We start from the raw sequence: 26,671 nt of genomic DNA, 5'->3' as shown, positions 1-26,671 counted from the left end.
CCAACTGCATTGGCTTGTTGGAATGTGCTGAATACTTGGGGTGATTGTGAAAATTGCATTGCAAATTCCCTGGGAAGGGGTTCCTTTAATAGATGAATATATTGTTGCTTTATACAAGGGTCTCTCCATTAAAAGACAGCAGATTGTAGCTCATCTGATAGAGAATGTCAGCTCCCTGGCAATGTAAAGTAGAAGAAGCCAACAGATTTGGAGCCGTTAATTGTTGAATGATTGAGGCTGAGCACACATGTGTCGCATGGCTATGAGGCGCCATTAAAACATGCAAGCTCAAAAGTGATTGTTGGATGCCACATATATTCCTCCAGCCTGCAGCAGGCTTTGGAAGGGCAGTTGCCTCAAGTTGTCCAGCCTCTGATCTTCCTAAAAGGTGAAGGCATACACAACACCAACCACCACAATGTTCCCGATGGTTGCTATTATCGCAATCCATAACCAGATGGCATCATTGGAGGACCGAGCCGGTTCCTCGGGCTGGTTTGGAGCCAAGGGTGTATCATTCACGTTGGTCGATGAATCGAAGAGCGAGAACTCTGTGTTGCATTCATCGATGGGTGAATCCATGAACGCGCCTGTCATAACGGGGATCTGTGGGAGTAAGCATAATGCAAAGATATTCAGTGCTATTTTTACAAGGTTTTATAGTGAATTCACTTATAATGAACATTGGAATTAAGGAACATAAGAACAGTCGGAGGCCATTCAGCCCCTCTAGCTTGTTCCGCCATTCAATCACATCATGGTGTGCTGCACCTCAATCCCATTTACCACCTTAGCTACAAATACCTTCCATCTCAGTCTTGAAAATGTCAGTTGAGCCCAGCACCCACAGACGTTTTGGGGGAGAGAGTTTCAGATTTGTTCTGGATTTCCTCAACAGAGGAAATCTCTCACCCCTCAATCGTTTATACTTAATAGAATACAAGCCAGGTTTATGCAAGCTGTCCTCATAATTCAAGTCTCCAATCATCGGAACAATGGACCAGGAGAAGGCTATTCATCCCTGACAGCTTGTCCCACCATTCAATGAGATCATGGTGATCCTTGTCTTATCTCCATTCACCTGTCTTCGCTCTGTATCCTTTTATATCCTTGTCTCACAAAAATCTATCGATCTCAGGTTTAAAATGATTAATTGAGCTAATATCTACTGCTTCTACTACCCTTTGCATGATGATGCGTTTCCAAAATTCACTCCTGAATCGCCTGGTTCTGCTTGTAAGATTATCTCCCCTTGTCCAAGACTCTCCCAACATCAGGAAAAGCTTCTCTCTATCTCCCTAACAATTCCTGATACCTCAACCAAATCACCCCTTAATCTATATTCCAGGGAATACGAGTGTAGTTTATGCAATCTCTTCCCATAATCAAACCCTTGGAGCCCTGGCAACATTCCGATGAATCTGTGCTGCACTCCCTTCAAGGCCAATATATCCTTTCTAAGGTGCATGCCCAGAATCCCAGTGCCACAGGGCAGCTGAAGTATGGCAGGAATTTCTTGACAGTCCCCAACTGCCTCTAACCGAACAGACCACTGACTCTGTCTCACATTCTACACAGCAGTACATCTATCTGCTGGTTTGGCAGGAGTGGAAGACCAGCAAAGACCAGCAAAGAAACACAACCGGTGGAGAGGCAGAGAGGTTTAGGCAGTGCTCCTCTAGGACCCAACAAATATAAGCTAGCCCCTGCAGACAGGAGCTCCTCTCCGCCACCACCAACCACCCCCACCTCCCCCAACCCAGGCAGAAACAGAAAAACAAGCTACATTCTTTCCCAGAAGGACAGGGCCACTTTTAACGTGACGCCTCAATGATCATTTAACCTAAAACACTTCTAACTTTGCGAAATGCCTCTTGAATCTATGTTGACATTTTGAAACAAAATGTAAATTGCCCCAAAACCTGTCTCTGAAGTGCATAAGTTCCTCCACATGCCCGCACTCTGATATGCTAAAGGCAGCCAGATTGCGAGCGTATTAAAGTTCTGTCCTCATAATTATTTGCAGCAGTTTATGGAAAAATTAACATGTGTGTTTCAAGATTTTTGCAATCTTCACTGGACTGCATTGTTTGCAAAGTTAACAAGAACTTTCTCTGCTTGTGCCTAATGGGTGTCTTTATTCCCATGTGCTAAGGAAGGAGCTGTAGCTAATTTATCCATGTGTGGAATTTATTTTTATTTTTATATTCACGGGAAATAACTGGGCGTAGTGAAGGCAATTGAAAGAAGGAACTGACATTGGGGTTCCATTAAACAAGTCACAGATAACACTGTACCAGGTTCAGCAAGTGATAATCAATCCTGGATTTAAGTTTCTACATACAAGGGGGAAATAGATCAGGTAGGGGAAGCAAGTCTGGATTAGATGCAAGCCAGGAACACTCTCCACTCATTCGGATGGTGTACCACAACAATACTCGAGAAACTCGATAACATCCAGGATAGAATAGTTCTCTGGATCACTGCTCTGGACTAATATCCATCCCCCACCACTGCCGGGGCACTCTAGCCACAGTATGTCCAAACAGAAACTCACTGAGGCTACTTAAACAATATCTCACAGCCCCTGTGAACTCCACCATTGAGAAGGACAAGAGCAGCAATGAGTGGGAACACTATCATATCAAAATCCCCCCCTCCAAATCACACCCCACCTTAACATCCCTTTATCAACTTTGGGTCAAAGTCCTGGGACTCCCTACCTAATAGCACTGTAGGTGCCTATACCACACAGACTGCAGTGGTTCAAGAGGTCCCACCATCTTCTCCAGGGCAGCTAAGAGATGGATGAACATTAAATGCTGGGCTTGGCAATGTTGCCCACATCCCAGGAATGAGTATTTTTTTTTAAAAAGTAGTGCTAGTTCACAGATATGTGCCTGCACCTGTCTTTTATAGTGATGACAAGAGGTGAACAAAGCTACTTAATGGGGTCAGCTGTGGCTCAGTAGGTAGCATTCCTTGCCTTTGAGTCAGGAAACGTCTCAGTTCAAATCCCACTCCAAAGACCAGAATGCAAAAATTCAGGTTGAGATGCCCAGTGCTACACTGCCAGAGGCGCTGTCTTTTGCATCAGATGTTAAACCAAGCCCCTGTCTTCCCTTTTAGATAGATGCAAAAGATCCCCTATTTTGAAAAAGAGGAGTTGTGCCCAGTCAATATTTATCCCTCAATCAACTCACTAGAAACAGATTAGCTGGTTATCACATTGCTGTTTGTGGGATTTTTTTTTAATTCATTCGTGGGATGTAGGTGTCGCTGGCTAGGCCAGCATTTATTGTCCATCCCTAATTGCCATTGAGAAGGTTGGTGGTGAGCTGCCTTCTTGAACCGCTGCAGTCCATGTGAGGTCAGTACACCCACAGTGCTGTTAGGAAGCGAGTTCCAGGATTTTGACCCAGTGACAGTGAAGGAACGGCGATATAGTTCCAAGTCAGGATGGTGTGTGGCTTGGAGGGGAACTTGCAGGTGGCGGTGTTCCCATGCGTCTGCTGCCCTTGACCTTCTAGGTGGTAGAGGTCGCAGGTTTGGAAGGTGCTGTCGAAGGAGCCTTGGCTGCTGCATTTCCTCCATTACAACAGTGACTACACTTGAAAAGTACTTCATTGACTGTAAAATGCTCTGGGACATCTTGAGGTCATGAAAGATGCTGTGGAAATGCACGTCTTTTTTTATGGTATCCCTCTAGTTTATGTAACAGTCAAATTGGATTGCAGCCTGGAGTAGCCCTCTTGCCTTCTTATTAGTCATCACCATCCCCTGCGCACCCCCCCCCCCCCCCCACCCCCGCCATACCTCTTTGCCTCCCTAGGACTTACCTAAGAGTCGCAGGCCCAAATTTCATCTCCAACTGGGTGAGTTGCCTGTGGGCATGCTGTCAGTTCACCAATGTTAATAAAATCAGGTCCAAAGACCAATTTCAAGTGATCCGTGAGCCCCCATTGCATGGTTGAGGATTGTGGCCTATTATCGGCCCAAAACAGGCCGAAGCCAACCTCTAGCCGGTTCTAACGAAGGGTCATCGACCTGAAACATTAACTCTGTTTCTCTTTCCATAGAGGCTGCCTGGCTTGCTAAGTATTGCCAGCATTTTCTGTTTTTATTCCAGCTTTCCAGCATCTGCAGTATTTTGCTCGTGTGTTTAGTTTAGTTTAGTTTAGAGATACAGCACTGAAACAGGCCCTTCGGCCCACCGAGTCTGTGCCAACCATCAACCACCCATTTATACTAATCCTACACTAATCCTATATTCCTACCACATCCCCACCTGTCCCTATATTTCCCTACCACCTATCTATACTAGGGGCAATTTATAATGGCCAATTCACCTATCAACCTGCAAGTCTTTGGCATGTGGGAGGAAACCGGGGCACCCGGAGGAAACCCACGCAGACACCGGGAGAACTTGCAAACTCCACACAGGCAGTACCCAGAATTGAACCCGGGTCGCTGGAGCTGTGAGGCTGCGGTGCTAACCACTGCGCCACTGTGCCGCCCCTATAATGGCCAATTAACCTATCAACCTGCAAGTCTTTGGCATGTGGGAGGAAACCGGAGCACCCGGAGGAAACGCACGCAGACACAGGGAGAACTTGCAAACTCCACACAGGCAGTACCCAGCAGTGTGTTGTGGGTTTGTTCTACCTGTACATATGTCAGCTTTGTACAAAGCCTATTCCATGGGTTTTCAGTAAGTTACGTCAAGTCTACAGCACAAAAACTGGCCATTTCGTCCAATTGGTCTGTGCCGACATTAATGCTCTACATGAACCTCCTCCCACTGTCCTCATCTAACTATATCAATATATCCTTCTATTCCTTTTTCCCTCATGCATTTATCTAGATACCCTTTAAATGCATTTTTGCGAATTACCTCAACTACTGCTTGCTAGTGAGTTCCACATTCTCCTCACTCTCTGGGTAAAGAAGTTCCTCCTAAATTCTATACTGGATTTATTAGAGACTATCTTATATTTTTAGCTTGTATTTGAATCTTCTACAAGTGAAAACAGCTTCCCTAATTCCACCCTATCAAACCCTTTCATCATTTTGAAGAGCGTTTTATGCCTGTAGCTGAAAGCAAAGCATCAAAAGATGAATTAATTATAAATGAATCTTGAATATGATGTTAGGCAGTTGAGTGATGATGGGGCCAAGGATGGGTGTGGGTAATACCTGTGGGTAATGGCTGATGCCTCGAGTATAGGAGATAACACTGAATACCCTGAGGCACAGTGCGGCTTTCGAGCAGAGAGATCCACCATTGACATGCTGTTCTCCCTTCGCCAGCTACAGAAGAAATGCCGCAAACAACAGATGCCCCTCTACGTTGTTTTCATTGATCTCACCAAAGCCTTTGAACTCGTCAGCAGACATGGTCTCTTCAGACTACTAGCAAAGATCGGATGTGCACTAAAGCTACTAAGTATCATCACCTCATTCCATGACAATATGAAAGGCACAATTCAGCATAGCGGTGCCTCATCAGAACCCTTTCCTATCCTGAGTGGCGTGAAACAGGGCTGCGTTCTCGCACCCACACTGTTTCCTCAAATCCCCTCTAAACCTCCTGCTCCTTACCTTAAATCTATGCCCCCTGGTTATTGACCCCTCCGCTAAGGGAAAAAGTTTCCTCCTATCTACCCTATCAATGCCCCTTATAATTTTGTATACCTCAATCATGTCCTCCCTCAGCCTTCTCCGCTATAAGGAAAAAAACTCTAGCCTATCCTGTCTCTATTCAGAGCTGAAATGCTGCAGCCCAGGCAACATCCTGATGAATCTCCTCTGCACCCTCTCCAGTGCAATCACATCCTTCCGATAGTGTGGTGACCAGAACTGTACACAGTACTCCAGCTGTGGCCTAATTAGTGTTTTATACAGCTCCATCATAACTTCCCTGCTCTTATATTCTATGCCTCGGCTTATAAAGGCAAGTATCCCATATGCCTTCCTAACCACCTTATCTACCTGTGCTGCTGCCTTCAGTGATCTATGGACAAGTATACCAAAGTCCCTCTGACCCTCTGTACTTCCTAGGGTCCGACCATCCATTGCATATTCCCTTGCCTTGTTGGTCCTCCTAAAATGCATTACCTGACACTTTTCAGGATTAAATTACATTTGCCACAGCTCCGCCCATCTCACCAGCCCATCTATATCGTCCTGTAATCTAAGGCTTTCCTCCTCACTATTTACGACACCAATTTTCGTGCCATCTGTGAACTTACTGATCATACCTCCTATATACATGTCTAAATTATTAATGTACACTGAAAACAGTAAGGGTCCCAGCACTGATCCCTGCGGTACACCACTGGCCACAGGCTTCCACTCGCAAAAACAACCCTTGACCATCACTCTCTGCCTCCTGCCACTAAGCCAATTTTGGACCCAATTTGCCAAAATGCCCTGAATCCCATGGGCTCTTACCTTCTTAACCAATCTCCCATGTGGGACCTGATCAAAAGCCTTACTGAAGTCCATGCAGACATCATCAATTGCTTTACCCTCATCTATACATCTAGTCACCGCCTCAAAAAATTCAATCAAGTTAGTTATACACGATCTTCCCCTAACAAAGCCATGCTGACTATCCCTGATTATCCCTGATTAATCTCTGCCTCTCCAAGTGGGGATTAATCCTGTCCCTCAGAACTTTTTCCAATAGTTTCCCAACCACTGATGTTAGACTCACTGGCCAGTAATTACCTGGTTTATCCCTGCTACCCTTCTTGAATAATGGTACCACATTTGCTGTCCTCCTATCCTCTGGCACCTCTCCTGTAGCCAGAGAGGATTTGAAAATTTGTCTCAGAGACCCTGCTATCTCCTCCCTTGCCTCACATAATAGCCTGGGATACATCTCATCTGGGCCTGGGAATTTACCCACTTTTAAGCCCGCTAAAACAGCTAATACTTCTTTCCTTTCAATGCTAATATGTTTAAGTATATCACAATCCCCCTCCATGATCTCTACACCTACATTGTCCTTCTCCATAGTGAACACAGATGAAAAGTAATCATTTAAAACTTCACCTATGCCCTCCGGCTCCACACACAGATTGCCACTTTGGTCACTAAAGGGCCTTACTCTTTCCCTGGTTATCCTTTTACCCTTAATATATTTATAAAATGCCTTAGGATTTTCCTTTATCTTGCCTGCCAATGATTTTTCATGTCCCCTTTTTGCTGTCCTAATTACTTTTTTAAGTGCCCCCCTACACTTTCTATACTCCTCCAGTGCCTCCGTTGTTTTCAACGCTCTGTATCTGCCATAAGCCTCCTTTTTTTTCCTGATCCAATCCTCTATATCCCTTGACATCCAGGGTCCCCTGGACATGTTGGTCCTATCTTCCTTAACGGGTACATGTTGGCTCTGAACTCTCACAATTTTCTTTTTGAATGACTCCCACTGGTCTGATGTAGACTTTCCTGCAAGTAGCTGCTCCCAGATCCTTTGGCCAGATCCTGTTTTATCATATTGAAATCGGCCTTCCCCCAATTGAGTACCTTTATTTCCGGTCCATCTTTGTCCTTTTCCATAACTGCCTTAATCTTACAGAATTATGGTCACTATCCCTGAAATGCTCCCCCACTTACACTTCTACCACTTGTCTGGCTTCATTCCCTAGTATTAGGTCCAGTACTGCCCCTTCTCTTGTAGGACCTTCTACGTACTGCCTCAAAAAGCTCTCCTGTATGCACTTTAAGAATTCCGCCCTTTTAAGCCTTTTGCACTAAGACTTCTTTTGGGCCTCCTTATCTCGAGAGACAATGGATACGCGCCTGGAGGTGGTCAGTGGTTTGTGAAGCAGCGCCTGGAGTGGCTATAAAGGCCAATTCTGGAGTGACAGGCTCTTCTCTGGACTTATAACCCGTAACTGCTGCCTTCCGTGTTGTTTTAGTCGCTGTGAGGCAACTATGGAGTGACCTCTCCATGGCGCATGCCTGGGCAAATTTATGGAGGTTGAGAGTTGCCCAGTCGTCAAAACCCCCCTCTCGGCCTTTCTGGTGGGGTCCAAAGGAGTGCAGGACACGACGTTTGGCACCAGTATGGCTGCAGGAACTGCCGGAAACATGCCAAAGGTGACACATGACCGCCTACGGGGTTCCGCTCCGGACTTTCTGTTAGGGTTTACTCCCTTAGCCTTGGTCTCTCCCGAGACGCCCACAAGGCAGTGGGGTTGTTGGGGCCCCTACACAGGTGTAGGATGGTGCCGGTGGGAGGAGGGGATGCAAGGGGGAGGGGTAGAGGGAGGGGGTGGGGGGGGTGCAGGGGAAGGGGGTGCGGGGTGAAGATGGTGCGAGGGGGGGGGCGGGCTGGGACGGGGTTGTGAGGGGGTGAGCTGAGAGGGTGGAGCAGGGAAGGGGACGGGGGTGGGGGGGGTGGAAGGGGGGTAAAGGGGGGGGGGAGGGGGGGTGGAATCTGGTGCAGGTAATAAGCCATTTCCTCAGTGCCCACCATCGACGTCCGGAAAGCTCATCCACGTCCTTCGGGAGGTGAAGCATCATTTGGCAGACTTAGAGGTGATTACATTTGCTAAGGGTTTTTTTTTTCTGCAGTGGTTTAAATAAAGGCATGCAGCATTGCCGACAGTGCGCTGCAGATGCTCTCCGAGCCATCTCCCGCGGGCGCTTTGAAGTTGCGGCCGGGGGGGCCGTTCGTGGATGTTTTGGGTGTTCGGGGCACCTTTTCTCAGGACTTCTCTCGGGTCCCGCAGCTCCTTCTTCACCTCAATGGACTGACCGCATGCCGTGGCTGCAGACACTCTGGACTGTGAAGACAGCAGGATCGGAGATTAAAGTATCGGCAGCTGTTCTCGTCAGTTTCATCCGGATCAATTTCATTGAGAAAACAAAGAGCAGGTGTGGCTGGGGGAGGGCAGTGGGCCCAGGTAACATACACTAAACTAACTGTTAACTTTTAGATAGGGCTAAAATGAACTGATTTAAAGAGCCAGGGGAATTTAAACAGTTTAAGAGGGCAGATTGGGGGAGAAAACGTTAGGGATGGGAGCAGATGGCCATGGATCGAGTTGAACAGCTAGGGAGCTTCCAACCCAGGAGCCATCTTGAACTAAGTTAAAAGAAGCAACGATAAAGAGGAGTATTTAAGTTATTAGCAAGCTTTGTTTGGTGCCAGTGAAATTTATAGGGTGGGTCTAGGTTGTACAGATTTCGGACAACCCAGTCGATGAGGCAGAACAGTAGATGCAGGGGTCCACATGTAAAGACAGATAAATTGAAGCAGTCTGGCTGTTGGCGTATCAGGCTAAGTGCAAGCAGGAGAAAAAGCGTAGACAGTCGGAGTTAGAATTGAGTAAATTAAGGAAAGAGAAGGAAGATAGGTGTGCCATAGTTGACAGGGAAAAGAGTCAATTACAGAAAGAAAGGGATAAACAAGAGGAGGAACTACCCACACATACAGAAGAGACAACTCGTTGGGCTGCAAAAGTGCAGTTCCTGATAAAAGCCAGCTAACCGACCCAAACCCGTCGACGTGTCGGGTTCGAGTGGGGTTGCACTTCTGGGTCCGGCATTCGGCTTGGGTCGGGTCGGGCCAGGCTGGACATGCTCTATCACCACCTTCGGAAAGTACTTTTTGGACTTGAAAGGTGCTTTTGTTACAGTTATTTTAAGCTTCTGCAGATAAGCAACAAAGTGAAAAACAGAAGGTAAGTTAACTGATGATCGGGTCGGGTGTGGGAAAAAAAGGACTCGGGCAGGTTTGGGCTCGGGGTCGGATGTTCTGTCGGGCTCGGGTCAGGTTTCATTTTCAGACCCAAGCTGGCCTTTAGTTACTGAAGGCATATTGTGCAGTTTTATCAAGGGAAAGGGAAAAGAGGGAGGCAGACAAAGAACTGTCGAAGCAGAGGTGTAGTGAAGCTGAACAGGTGCGAGATTTACTCAGCACTACCAGAAGAGGGGAGAATTGGGATAATTAACGTAATTGATTTATTTCTGTTTCCCTTCTTTAAACGCACGTGCTACTCTTTTCTGTCTGTGGGTGTGTGTGGATTTATTTATTTTATTTGGGCGCATGATGTTTGTGTGTTTGAGTTTGTGATTTTCAGTGCAATTTTAAAACTGAGACATACTGGCACAAACTATTGGCAACTGAGGATGAAGTTCCAGTTTGTTTTCCAAATATAAAGATAAGTCCGGAGCCTTGTAAAAGTACAGCAGAAACCCAATTTTAGCCTTTCAAACTTTTGCAGCAAGTTAAAGTTGTTCGAATGTGGTTAAGTAGGGAACATCAGAATTTGGAAGTTATTCTAAAAGTTACCAGGAGTAGGGGATCAAGTGATTGTTAGGGTCCTACTTGCAAAACCAGGCCTAGCATCTCAGTGGCAAGGACCTTACGAGGTCCTGATGACCAGCAACACTTGTACGTGTGGATGTGGAAGGGAAAGGCCGGTGGAAACACTGGACATAGATCAAGGAGTTTGGAAATGCAAAGAATAATAAGGACTAACCGGTGAAGTCTGGCGTCTGCTATGTTCTCGCTTTACAGGACCATGAAAGCCGCTGTATTGCTGATATATCTGGCAACCATGAGCGCAGAAGGAACCAAGTCGTTTGACTGGGGGACCCAACAAGGACTGTTCTTTAACAACTTGAGCGATGCCAATTGCGATCGGAAGCATGGAACGCTAAATGTCAGTTAATAAACGAGTATGCCCAAGCAGTAAATCAGGGCAGTTGGGAATGGGGAACAGCAGTGCCCGAAGTTGCAAAGCGTGGCAATGAAGGTTCCCTTTATACTTAAAGCAGTCATGCATAAATCCCGCGTATCACCCACTGTAGTTCTAACTTTATAACTCCTATTCTATCTGTTGGATTAAGTTCTATTCAATTTCTGTTATTGTCTGACCAACGTGAATGTTGGGTCCCATTTTGGGTAATTTCTTCATTATTTTTATCCTGAATGAGAGGGGTTGTTAGACTCCATTGTGTACATGAGCACGTTGGCTAGCTTCATGGCTGAACTGCACAGCCAGGTTTATTGATTCAACTGTAACTCAACTTGAAAAAATTGAATTGCTAGAATAATTGTGTACAGCCAGTCGGTATTTATTAATGAATTACGGCTGTTAGCTATAACGAGCTTCCTGACTTTGAAATCATATTGGGAAAAGCAATGTTTAAATGGAATTTTAAGTTAGATTTGAATTTAACCAAGATGCTAGCAAAACACTAAAGAACCAGGGGCATCCAAACCCTTCTCGGGGGAGAGGATACAGGGATCATGGGAGATAGCAATTGGCCAAAGTACCACCTCATACCCAAATACACTACCCAGAGATTCCCTCCTTGTGGGATCTTGCTGGCTAGGTGTCGGGAATAATGTTGTCTGTCCACATCCCATAGGGATAGGGTCGAAAACCGTGCATGATTTTAATACCACCCTAAACTGTACCCTTGAAATTTCCAGCGCTTGCCATGAACCAATACAGGTGGCACATCATGGAGAAGGGGAATAGTGCAAGATCACCAGTGACCCTCAATACCAGTACGGTACTGCCCAGTGATCAACTCGAGTTTCTGCTTCTACTCCCAGACCCCAACGACAATCGGAAATTCGGCGATAACTCACATCCAGCCTCCCCATAGGGAGTGGATGAGCATAACTGATGATCTAACGGAGGATCTGTTAAAATACCTGCTTTCTGAGGGGAAGTGAATCCCTAAACTGCTGGAGCATCTACTGAAGGAGAGGGAAGTGGCCTGGACTGCAATGAAGCAGTATCACTGAATCCAACAAGAGATCAAGCAACTGGGAGAGAAAGTGGTAACAAATCTGGAGCACGCATCGTGGTGGGAGGTGGTTTGGGACTGGGGTATTAGGGTGGAAATTAACCCCTGGATTAGAACTGATTCCCATGTACTGGTAGAGGTGCAGTTGCTAATTGCCAACAGACTTATGGTTGAATGTTGTACCCTGGCACCTAAATTGAGATGTTATACATAATTTAGAAAATGTAACCATGCAAATCTAACCACCAGTCTGGCCAACAGTGATGGAGCAAGGATCACTTGGCATTAGTTGGCATTAGTTGGCCATCTTGCTAGTAGCCTAGGGCCAAAAAGGGGGACTGAAGTGGTGAACGCTGGGAGTACTGCAGGCTTGACTACAATTGTTGTAATTTATGTAGCACAATACAAAGTATCAATCCCAGACTAAGCCAGGTCACTAGAGTCATAGAGTTATACAGCACAGAAACAGGCCCTTCTGTGCTGCACTAAGACTATCCCAGTTGATATTAGGTAAGTTGAAATCCCCTACTATTATTTACACTTCTCTGAGATTTTCCTGCATATCTGCTTCTCTATCTCTCCCTGACTGTTTGGAGGCCTGTAATACACTCCCAGCCAAGTGACTGCTTCCTTTTTGTTTTTAAGTTCTACCCATATGGCCTCATTTGAGGAACCTTCTAAGATGTCATCCCTCCTTACTGCAGTAATTGACTCATTGATCAACAGTGCAATGCCACCTCGTCTTTTACCCCCTCCCTTGTCTTGCCTGTCGATTCTATACCCTGGAATATTGAGCTGCCAGTCCTGCCCTTCTCTCAACCATGTCTCTGTGATAGCAATAATATCATATTCTCACATGCTAATCAACGCCCTCAATTCATCTGATGAAAGGTCACTGACTAGAAGCATTAACTCTGCTTCTCTCTCCACAGATCCTTTTAGATCTGCTGAGTATTTCCAGCTTTTCTTGTTTTTATTCCTGCAATTCATCTGCCTTACTAGTAAGACTCCTTGCATTAAAATAGAAGCAATCCAGCCTTGCATTTTTCACAAGTTGTTCACTCAGTGTGATTTGTTCTGCGCTATATTGCACAAATTCAAAAGGCACTGCCAGTCAGTTTCAATATCCCACAAAACTTCCTGTCTCCTTGTATCATGCACCATGGAGCAGAACAGAGCCTTTTGTCTAAATAAATAGTGTCAATTAGAGTCAATTGCAGCAAATTTACAACTTCAGCATACAAACTCCTCGGCACCAAAGCTTACACTTTGCCCGACTTCTGGTGGTGAGATTTTCCATTCACACCCGACGCTTCACAATCCTTCATGAAATTGACCAAATCCTGGAAGGATCCGAATTCTGTGTCAAACGTGCAATTCCATACAATGCATCAGATCATCTACCAGGCACAAAAGTGACGGGGGGATTAATGTGATCGAGCCAGTGAGTTGTAATCTGGAATGCATTGCCTGAAAGGGCAGCACAAGCAGATTCAAGAGTAACTTAAGAAAAGGAACTGGAAAAATACTTGAATGGAAAGAAAAATGCAAAGCTATTGGCAGAGAATAACTGAGTGTCTCCAACGTCAAAGAGACAGCAGTGGCATGATGGGCTGAATGGCCTCACACTGCACTGCGAGATTTTGAGTTTAGTCTTGGCAACTTAATGTTACTTCTGTAGGAGCATGCAAGAAATTGTTCAGAAGCTCCCGTGTCCCTTGAGCCAAGTAAAGAAACTGATCTTGCTGCTATTGGTGTCAGCACCCTGGCTAATACTGGCGTTTCAATAATGAGAAGATTCAGAGGCTGGAAAAAAATCCAGCACCTCATTGGAGGGTGAGAATCACACTGCCAACAATGAGCACACAAACACACACACTCAAAATCACACAGACATTAATGTAGAAAAACACAATCTAAACTCACAGTGTTACTAACACAGACACTCAAACTCCAACATCACACTGTCATTAATGTAGACACTCACCCCCAAACATCACACTGTTATTAATGTAGACACTCACCCTGCAAACATCACACTGTCATTAATGTAGACACTCACCCCCAAACATCACACTGTTATTAATGTAGACACTCACCCCCAAACATCACACTGTTATTAATGTAGACACTCACCCCCAAACATCACACTGTTATTAATGTAGACACTCACCCCCAAACATCACACTGTTATTAATGTAGACACTCACACTGCAAACATCACACTGTTATTAATGTAGACACTCACCCCCAAACATCACACTGTTATTAATGTAGACACTCACACCCAAACATCACACTGTTATTAATGTAGACACTCACACTGCAAACATCACACTGTTATTAATGTAGACACTCACCCCCAAACATCACACTGTTATTAATGTAGACACTCACACCCAAACATCACACTGTTATTAATGTAGACACTCACACTGCAAACATCACACTGTTATTAATGTAGACACTCACACTGCAAACATCACACTGTTATTAATGTAGACACTCACACTGCAAACATCACACTGTTATTAATGTAGACACTCACCCCCAAACATCACACTGTTATTAATGTAGACACTCACCCCCAAACATCACACTGTTATTAATGTAGACACTCACCCCCAAACATCACATTGTTATTAATGTAGACACTCACCCCCAAACATCACACTGTTATTAATGTAGACACTCACCCCCAAACATCACACTGTTATTAATGTAGACACTCACCCCCAAACATCACATTGTTATTAATGTAGACACTCACACTGCAAACATCACACTGTTATTAATGTAGACACTCACCCCCAAACATCACACTGTTATTAATGTAGACACTCACACCCAAACATCACACTGTTATTAATGTAGACACTCACACTGCAAACATCACACTGTTATTAATGTAGACACTCACCCCCAAACATCACACTGTTATTAATGTAGACACTCACACCCAAACATCACACTGTTATTAATGTAGACACTCACACTGCAAACATCACACTGTTATTAATGTAGACACTCACACTGCAAACATCACACTGTTATTAATGTAGACACTCACACAGCAAACATCACACTGTTATTAATGTAGACACTCACCCCCAAACATCACACTGTTATTAATGTAGACACTCACCCCCAAACATCACACTGTTATTAATGTAGACACTCACCCCCAAACATCACATTGTTATTAATGTAGACACTCACCCCCAAACATCACACTGTTATTAATGTAGACACTCACCCCCAAACATCACACTGTTATTAATGTAGACACTCACCCCCAAACATCACATTGTTATTAATGTAGACACTCACCCCCAAACATCACACTGTTATTAATGTAGACACTCACCCCCAAACATCACACTGTTATTAATGTAGACACTCACACTGCAAACATCACACTGTTATTAATGTAGACACTCACCCCCAAACATCACACTGTTATTAATGTAGACACTCACTCCCAAACATCACACTGTTATTAATGTAGACACTCACACTGCAAACATCACACTGTTATTAATGTAGACACTCACCCCCAAACATCACACTGTTATTAATGTAGACACTCACCCCCAAACATCACACTGTTATTAATGTAGACACTCACCCCCAAACATCACACTGTTATTAATGTAGACACTCACACTGCAAACATCACACTGTTATTAATGTAGACACTCACACTGCAAACATCACACTGTTATTAATGTAGACACTCACCCCCAAACATCACACTGTTATTAATGTAGACACTCACACTGCAAACATCACACTGTTATTAATGTAGACACTCACCCCCAAACATCACACTGTTATTAATGTAGACACTCACCCCCAAACATCACACTGTTATTAATGTAGACACTCACACTGCAAACATCACACTGTTATTAATGTAGACACTCACACCCAAACATCACACTGTTATTAATGTAGACACTCACCCCCAAACATCACACTGTTATTAATGTAGACACTCACCCCCAAACATCACACTGTTATTAATGTAGACACTCACACTGCAAACATCACACTGTTATTAATGTAGACACTCACCCCCAAACATCACACTGTTATTAATGTAGACACTCACACTGCAAACATCACACTGTTATTAATGTAGACACTCACACTGCAAACATCACACTGTTATTAATGTAGACACTCACCCCCAAATATCACACTGTTATTAATGTAGACACTCACCCCCAAACATCACACTGTTATTAATGTAGACACTCACACTGCAAACATCACACTGTTATTAATGTAGACACTCACCCCCAAACATCACACTGTTATTAATGTAGACACTCACCCCCAAACATCACACTGTTATTAATGTAGACACTCACACTGCAAACATCACACTGTTATTAATGTAGACACTCACCCCCAAACATCACACTGTTATTAATGTAGACACTCACCCCCAAACATCACACTGTTATTAATGTAGACACTCACACTGCAAACATCACACTGTTATTAATGTAGACACTCACACTGCAAACATCACACTGTTATTAATGTAGACACTCACCCCCAAACATCACACTGTTATTAATGTAGACACTCACACTGCAAACATCACACTGTTATTAATGTAGACACTCACCCCCAAACATCACACTGTTATTAATGTAGACACTCACCCCCAAACATCACACTGTTATTAATGTAGACACTCACCCCCAAACATCACACTGTTATTAATGTAGACACTCACCCCCAAACATCACACTGTTATTAATGTAGACACTCACCCCCAAACATCACACTGTTATTAATGTAGACACTCACACTGCAAACATCACACTGTTATTAATGTAGACACTCACACTGCAAACATCACACTGTTATTAATGTAGACACTCACCCCCAAACATCACACTGTTATTAATGTAGACACTCACACTGCAAACATCACACTGTTATTAATGTAGACACTCACCCCCAAACATCACACTGTTATTAATGTAGACACTCACACTGCAAACATCACACTGTTATTAATGTAGACACTCACCCCCAAACATCACACTGTTATTAATGTAGACACTCACACTGCAAACATCACACTGTTATTAATGTAGACACTCACCCCCAAACATCACACTGTTATTAATGTAGACACTCACACTGCAAACATCACACTGTTATTAATGTAGACACTCACACTGCAAACATCACACTGTTATTAATGTAGACACTCACCCCCAAACATCACACTGTTATTAATGTAGACACTCACTCCCAAACATCACACTGTTATTAATGTAGACACTCACACTGCAAACATCACACTGTTATTAATGTAGACACTCACCCCCAAACATCACATTGTTATTAATGTAGACACTCACCCCCAAACATCACACTGTTATTAATGTAGACACTCACCCCCAAACATCACACTGTTATTAATGTAGACACTCACCCCCAAACATCACACTGTTATTAATGTAGACACTCACACTGCAAACATCACACTGTTATTAATGTAGACACTCACACTGCAAACATCACACTGTTATTAATGTAGACACTCACCCCCAAACATCACACTGTTATTAATGTAGACACTCACACTGCAAACATCACACTGTTATTAATGTAGACACTCACACTGCAAACATCACACTGTTATTAATGTAGACACTCACACTGCAAACATCACACTGTTATTAATGTAGACACTCACCCCCAAACATCACACTGTTATTAATGTAGACACTCACACTGCAAACATCACACTGTTATTAATGTAGACACTCACACTGCAAACATCACACTGTTATTAATGTAGACACTCACCCCCAAACATCACACTGTTATTAATGTAGACACACACCCCCAAACATCACACTGTTATTAATGTAGACACTCACCCCCAAACATCACACTGTTATTAATGTAGACACTCACCCCCAAACATCACACTGTTATTAATGTAGACACTCACACTGCAAACATCACACTGTTATTAATGTAGACACTCACCCCCAAACATCACACTGTTATTAATGTAGACACTCACCCCCAAACATCACACTGTTATTAATGTAGACACTCACCCCCAAACATCACACTGTTATTAATGTAGACACTCACCCCCAAACATCACACTGTTATTAATGCAGACACTCACCCCCAAACATCACACTGTTATTAATGTAGACACTCACCCCCAAACATCACATTGTTATTAATGTAGACACTCACACTGCAAACATCACACTGTTATTAATGTAGACACTCACCCCCAAACATCACACTGTTATTAATGTAGACACTCACCCCCAAACATCACACTGTTATTAATGTAGACACTCACCCCCAAACATCACACTGTTATTAATGTAGACACTCACCCCCAAACATCACACTGTTATTAATGCAGACACTCACCCCCAAACATCACACTGTTATTAATGTAGACACTCACCCCCAAACATCACACTGTTATTAATGTAGACACTCACACTGCAAACATCACACTGTTATTAATGTAGACACTCACCCCCAAACATCACACTGTTATTAATGTAGACACTCACCCCCAAACATCACACTGTTATTAATGTAGACACTCACCCCCAAACATCACACTGTTATTAATGTAGACACTCACCCCCAAACATCACACTGTTATTAATGCAGACACTCACCCCCAAACATCACACTGTTATTAATGTAGACACTCACCCCCAAACATCACACTGTTATTAATGTAGACACTCACCCCCAAACATCACACTGTTATTAATGTAGACACTCACCCCCAAACATCACACTGTTATTAATGTAGACACTCACCCCCAAACATCACACTGTTATTAATGTAGACACTCACCCCCAAACATCACACTGTTATTAATGTAGACACTCACCCCCAAACATCACACTGTTATTAATGTAGACACTCACCCCCAAACATCACACTGTTATTAATGTAGACACTCACACTGCAAACATCACACTGTTATTAATGTAGACACTCACACTGCAAACATCACACTGTTATTAATGTAGACACTCACCCCCAAACATCACACTGTTATTAATGTAGACACTCACACTGCAAACATCACACTGTTATTAATGTAGACACTCACCCCCAAACATCACACTGTTATTAATGTAGACACTCACCCCCAAACATCACACTGTTATTAATGTAGACACTCACACTGCAAACATCACACTGTTATTAATGTAGACACTCACACCCAAACATCACACTGTTATTAATGTAGACACTCACCCCCAAACATCACACTGTTATTAATGTAGACACTCACCCCCAAACATCACACTGTTATTAATGTAGACACTCACACTGCAAACATCACACTGTTATTAATGTAGACACTCACCCCCAAACATCACACTGTTATTAATGTAGACACTCACACTGCAAACATCACACTGTTATTAATGTAGACACTCACACTGCAAACATCACACTGTTATTAATGTAGACACTCACCCCCAAATATCACACTGTTATTAATGTAGACACTCACCCCCAAACATCACACTGTTATTAATGTAGACACTCACACTGCAAACATCACACTGTTATTAATGTAGACACTCACCCCCAAACATCACACTGTTATTAATGTAGACACTCACCCCCAAACATCACACTGTTATTAATGTAGACACTCACACTGCAAACATCACACTGTTATTAATGTAGACACTCACCCCCAAACATCACACTGTTATTAATGTAGACACTCACCCCCAAACATCACACTGTTATTAATGTAGACACTCACACTGCAAACATCACACTGTTATTAATGTAGACACTCACACTGCAAACATCACACTGTTATTAATGTAGACACTCACCCCCAAACATCACACTGTTATTAATGTAGACACTCACACTGCAAACATCACACTGTTATTAATGTAGACACTCACCCCCAAACATCACACTGTTATTAATGTAGACACTCACCCCCAAACATCACACTGTTATTAATGTAGACACTCACCCCCAAACATCACACTGTTATTAATGTAGACACTCACCCCCAAACATCACACTGTTATTAATGTAGACACTCACCCCCAAACATCACACTGTTATTAATGTAGACACTCACACTGCAAACATCACACTGTTATTAATGTAGACACTCACACTGCAAACATCACACTGTTATTAATGTAGACACTCACCCCCAAACATCACACTGTTATTAATGTAGACACTCACACTGCAAACATCACACTGTTATTAATGTAGACACTCACCCCCAAACATCACACTGTTATTAATGTAGACACTCACACTGCAAACATCACACTGTTATTAATGTAGACACTCACCCCCAAACATCACACTGTTATTAATGTAGACACTCACACTGCAAACATCACACTGTTATTAATGTAGACACTCACCCCCAAACATCACACTGTTATTAATGTAGACACTCACACTGCAAACATCACACTGTTATTAATGTAGACACTCACACTGCAAACATCACACTGTTATTAATGTAGACACTCACCCCCAAACATCACACTGTTATTAATGTAGACACTCACTCCCAAACATCACACTGTTATTAATGTAGACACTCACACTGCAAACATCACACTGTTATTAATGTAGACACTCACCCCCAAACATCACATTGTTATTAATGTAGACACTCACCCCCAAACATCACACTGTTATTAATGTAGACACTCACCCCCAAACATCACACTGTTATTAATGTAGACACTCACCCCCAAACATCACACTGTTATTAATGTAGACACTCACACTGCAAACATCACACTGTTATTAATGTAGACACTCACACTGCAAACATCACACTGTTATTAATGTAGACACTCACCCCCAAACATCACACTGTTATTAATGTAGACACTCACACTGCAAACATCACACTGTTATTAATGTAGACACTCACACTGCAAACATCACACTGTTATTAATGTAGACACTCACACTGCAAACATCACACTGTTATTAATGTAGACACTCACCCCCAAACATCACACTGTTATTAATGTAGACACTCACACTGCAAACATCACACTGTTATTAATGTAGACACTCACACTGCAAACATCACACTGTTATTAATGTAGACACTCACCCCCAAACATCACACTGTTATTAATGTAGACACACACCCCCAAACATCACACTGTTATTAATGTAGACACTCACCCCCAAACATCACACTGTTATTAATGTAGACACTCACCCCCAAACATCACACTGTTATTAATGTAGACACTCACACTGCAAACATCACACTGTTATTAATGTAGACACTCACCCCCAAACATCACACTGTTATTAATGTAGACACTCACCCCCAAACATCACACTGTTATTAATGTAGACACTCACCCCCAAACATCACACTGTTATTAATGTAGACACTCACCCCCAAACATCACACTGTTATTAATGCAGACACTCACCCCCAAACATCACACTGTTATTAATGTAGACACTCACCCCCAAACATCACACTGTTATTAATGTAGACACTCACACTGCAAACATCACACTGTTATTAATGTAGACACTCACCCCCAAACATCACACTGTTATTAATGTAGACACTCACCCCCAAACATCACACTGTTATTAATGTAGACACTCACCCCCAAACATCACACTGTTATTAATGTAGACACTCACCCCCAAACATCACACTGTTATTAATGCAGACACTCACCCCCAAACATCACACTGTTATTAATGTAGACACTCACCCCCAAACATCACACTGTTATTAATGTAGACACTCACACTGCAAACATCACACTGTTATTAATGTAGACACTCACCCCCAAACATCACACTGTTATTAATGTAGACACTCACCCCCAAACATCACACTGTTATTAATGTAGACACTCACCCCCAAACATCACACTGTTATTAATGTAGACACTCACCCCCAAACATCACACTGTTATTAATGTAGACACTCACCCCCAAACATCACACTGTTATTAATGTAGACACTCACCCCCAAACATCACACTGTTATTAATGTAGACACTCACCCCCAAACATCACACTGTTATTAATGTAGACACTCACCCCCAAACATCACACTGTTATTAATGTAGACACTCACCCCCAAACATCACACTGTTATTAATGTAGACACTCACCCCCAAACATCACACTGTTATTAATGTAGACACTCACCCCCAAACATCACACTGTTATTAATGTAGACACTCACCCCCAAACATCACACTGTTATTAATGTAGACACTCACTCCCAAACATCACACTGTTATTAATGTAGACACTCACCCCCAAACATCACACTGTTATTAATGTAGACACTCACCCCCAAACATCACACTGTTATTAATGTAGACACTCACCCCCAAACATCACACTGTTATTAATGTAGACACTCACCCCCAAACATCACACTGTTATTAATGTAGACACTCACCCCCAAACATCACACTGTTATTAATGTAGACACTCACCCCCAAACATCACACTGTTATTAATGTAGACACTCACCCCCAAACATCACACTGTTATTAATGTAGACACTCACCCCCAAACATCACACTGTTATTAATGTAGACACTCACCCCCAAACATCACACTGTTATTAATGTAGACACTCACCCCCAAACATCACACTGTTATTAATGTAGACACTCACCCCCAAACATCACACTGTTATTAATGTAGACACTCACCCCCAAACATCACACTGTTATTAATGTAGACACTCACCCCCAAACATCACACTGTTATTAATGTAGACACTCACCCCCAAACATCACACTGTTATTAATGTAGACACTCACACTGCAAACATCACACTGTTATTAATGTAGACACTCACCCCCAAACATCACACTGTTATTAATGTAGACACTCACCCCCAAACATCACACTGTTATTAATGTAGACACTCACCCCCAAACATCACACTGTTATTAATGTAGACACTCACCCCCAAACATCACACTGTTATTAATGTAGACACTCACCCCCAAACATCACACTGTTATTAATGTAGACACTCACCCCCAAACATCACACTGTTATTAATGTAGACACTCACCCCCAAACATCACACTGTTATTAATGTAGACACTCACCCCCAAACATCACACTGTTATTAATGTAGACACTCACCCCCAAACATCACACTGTTATTAATGTAGACACTCACCCCCAAACATCACATTGTTATTAATGTAGACACTCACCCCCAAACATCACATTGTTATTAATGTAGACACTCACCCCCAAACATCACATTGTTATTAATGTAGACACTCACACTGCAAACATCACACTGTTATTAATGTAGACACTCACACTCCAAACATCACACTGTTATTAATGTAGACACTCACCCCCAAACATCACACTGTTATTAATGTAGACACTCACCCCCAAACATCACACTGTTATTAATGTAGACACTCACACGCAAACATCACATTGTTATTAATGCAGACACTCACCCCCAAACATCACACTGTTATTAATGCAGACACTCACCCCCAAACATCACATTGTTATTAATGTAGACACTCACCCCCAAACATCACACTGTTATTAATGTAGACACTCACCCCCAAACATCACATTGTTATTAATGCAGACACTCACCCCCAAACATCACATTGTTATTAATGCAGACACTCACCCCCAAACATCACACTGTTATTAATGTAGACACTCACCCCCAAACATCACACTGTTATTAATGTAGACACTCACCCCCAAACATCACACTGTTATTAATGTAGACACTCACCCCCAAACATCACACTGTTATTAATGTAGACACTCACCCCCAAACATCACATTGTTATTAATGCAGACACTCACCCCCAAACATCACACTGTTATTAATGTAGACACTCACCCCCAAACATCACACTGTTATTAATGTAGACACTCACCCCCAAACATCACATTGTTATTAATGAAGACACTCACCCCCAAACATCACATTGTTATTAATGTAGACACTCACCCCCAAACATCACATTGTTATTAATGTAGACACTCACCCCCAAACATCACACTGTTATTAATGTAGACACTCACCCCCAAACATCACATTGTTATTAATGTAGACACTCACCCCCAAACATCACATTGTTATTAATGTAGACACTCACCCCCAAACATCACACTGTTATTAATGTAGACACTCACCCCCAAACATCACACTGTTATTAATGTAGACACTCACCCCCAAACATCACACTGTTATTAATGTAGACACTCACCCCCAAACATCACACTGTTATTAATGTAGACACTCACCCCCAAACATCACATTGTTATTAATGTAGACACTCACCCCCAAACATCACATTGTTATTAATGTAGACACTCACCCCCAAACATCACATTGTTATTAATGTAGACACTCACCCCCAAACATCACACTGTTATTAATGTAGACACTCACCCCCAAACATCACACTGTTATTAATGTAGACACTCACCCCCAAACATCACATTGTTATTAATGTAGACACTCACCCCCAAACATCACATTGTTATTAATGTAGACACTCACCCCCAAACATCACACTGTTATTAATGTAGACACTCACCCCCAAACATCACACTGTTATTAATGTAGACACTCACCCCCAAACATCACATTGTTATTAATGTAGACACTCACCCCCAAACATCACACTGTTATTAATGTAGACACTCACCCCCAAACATCACACTGTTATTAATGTAGACACTCACCCCCAAACATCACATTGTTATTAATGTAGACACTCACCCCAAACATCACACTGTTATTAATGTAGACACTCACCCCCAAACATCACACTGTTATTAATGCAGACACTCACCCCCAAACATCACACTGTTATTAATGTAGACACTCACCCCCAAACATCACATTGTTATTAATGCAGACACTCACCCCCAAACATCACACTGTTATTAATGTAGACACTCACCCCCAAACATCACACTGTTATTAATGAGACACTCACCCCCAAACATCACATTGTTATTAATGTAGACACTCACCCCCAAACATCACACTGTTATTAATCTCCCCAACATCACTTTAATGAGACACTCACCCCCAAACATCACACTGTTATTAATGTAGACACTCACCCCCAAACATCACACTGTTATTAATGTAGACACTCACCCCCAAACATCACACTGTTATTAATGTAGACACTCACCCCCAAACATCACACTGTTATTAATGTAGACACTCACCCCCAAACATCACATTGTTATTAATGTAGACACTCACCCCCAAACATCACATTGTTATTAATGTAGACACTCACCCCCAAACATCACACTGTTATTAATGTAGACACTCACCCCCAAACATCACACTGTTATTAATGTAGACACTCACCCCCAAACATCACATTGTTATTAATGTAGACACTCACCCCCAAACATCACACTGTTATTAATGTAGACACTCACCCCCAAACATCACATTGTTATTAATGTAGACACTCACCCCCAAACATCACACTGTTATTAATGTAGACACTCACCCCCAAACATCACACTGTTATTAATGTAGACACTCACCCCCAAACATCACACTGTTATTAATGTAGACACTCACCCCCAAACATCACATTGTTATTAATGTAGACACTCACCCCCAAACATCACACTGTTATTAATGTAGACACTCACCCCCAAACATCACATTGTTATTAATGTAGACACTCACCCCCAAACATCACACTGTTATTAATGTAGACACTCACCCCCAAACATCACACTGTTATTAATGTAGACACTCACCCCCAAACATCACACTGTTATTAATGTAGACACTCACCCCCAAACATCACATTGTTATTAATGTAGACACTCACCCCCAAACATCACACTGTTATTAATGTAGACACTCACCCCCAAACATCACATTGTTATTAATGTAGACACTCACCCCCAAACATCACATTGTTATTAATGTAGACACTCACCCCCAAACATCACACTGTTATTAATGTAGACACTCACCCCCAAACATCACATTGTTATTAATGTAGACACTCACCCCCAAACATCACATTGTTATTAATGTAGACACTCACCCCCAAACATCACATTGTTATTAATGTAGACACTCACCCCCAAACATCACACTGTTATTAATGTAGACACTCACCCCCAAACATCACATTGTTATTAATGCAGACACTCACCCCCAAACATCACACTGTTATTAATGTAGACACTCACCCCCAAACATCACATTGTTATTAATGTAGACACTCACCCCCAAACATCACACTGTTATTAATGTAGACACTCACCCCCAAACATCACATTGTTATTAATGTAGACACTCACCCCCAAACATCACACTGTTATTAATGTAGACACTCACCCCCAAACATCACATTGTTATTAATGTAGACACTCACCCCCAAACATCACACTGTTATTAATGTAGACACTCACCCCCAAACATCACATTGTTATTAATGTAGACACTCACCCCCAAACATCACACTGTTATTAATGTAGACACTCACCCCCAAACATCACATTGTTATTAATGCAGACACTCACCCCCAAACATCACACTGTTATTAATGTAGACACTCACCCCCAAACATCACACTGTTATTAATGTAGACACTCACCCCCAAACATCACATTGTTATTAATGTAGACACTCACCCCCAAACATCACATTGTTATTAATGTAGACACTCACCCCCAAACATCACACTGTTATTAATGTAGACACTCACCCCCAAACATCACATTGTTATTAATGTAGACACTCACCCCCAAACATCACACTGTTATTAATGTAGACACTCACCCCCAAAA

The 26,671-nt window shown here is 42.6% G+C and overlaps 1 protein-coding gene across 1 annotated transcript in view; it reads right to left on the bottom strand.

The window, feature by feature from the left end:
• Positions 1–381: 381 nt before the first annotated feature.
• Positions 382–26,671, bottom strand: part of LOC137373423 (uncharacterized protein C14orf132) — a 90,711-nt gene continuing 64,421 nt past the window's right edge. The window contains exon 2 of the mRNA XM_068038244.1: positions 382–606. Coding sequence (XP_067894345.1) covers positions 382–606 — 225 coding nt within the window. The remainder of the gene's footprint in view (positions 607–26,671) is intronic.

The sequence above is a fragment of the Heterodontus francisci genome, chromosome 9 (assembly GCF_036365525.1).
Source record: "Heterodontus francisci isolate sHetFra1 chromosome 9, sHetFra1.hap1, whole genome shotgun sequence".
NCBI lineage: Eukaryota > Metazoa > Chordata > Chondrichthyes > Heterodontiformes > Heterodontidae > Heterodontus > Heterodontus francisci.
Note: the sequence above shows the minus strand (reverse complement) of the source record. Positions and strands in the feature narration are given on the sequence as shown.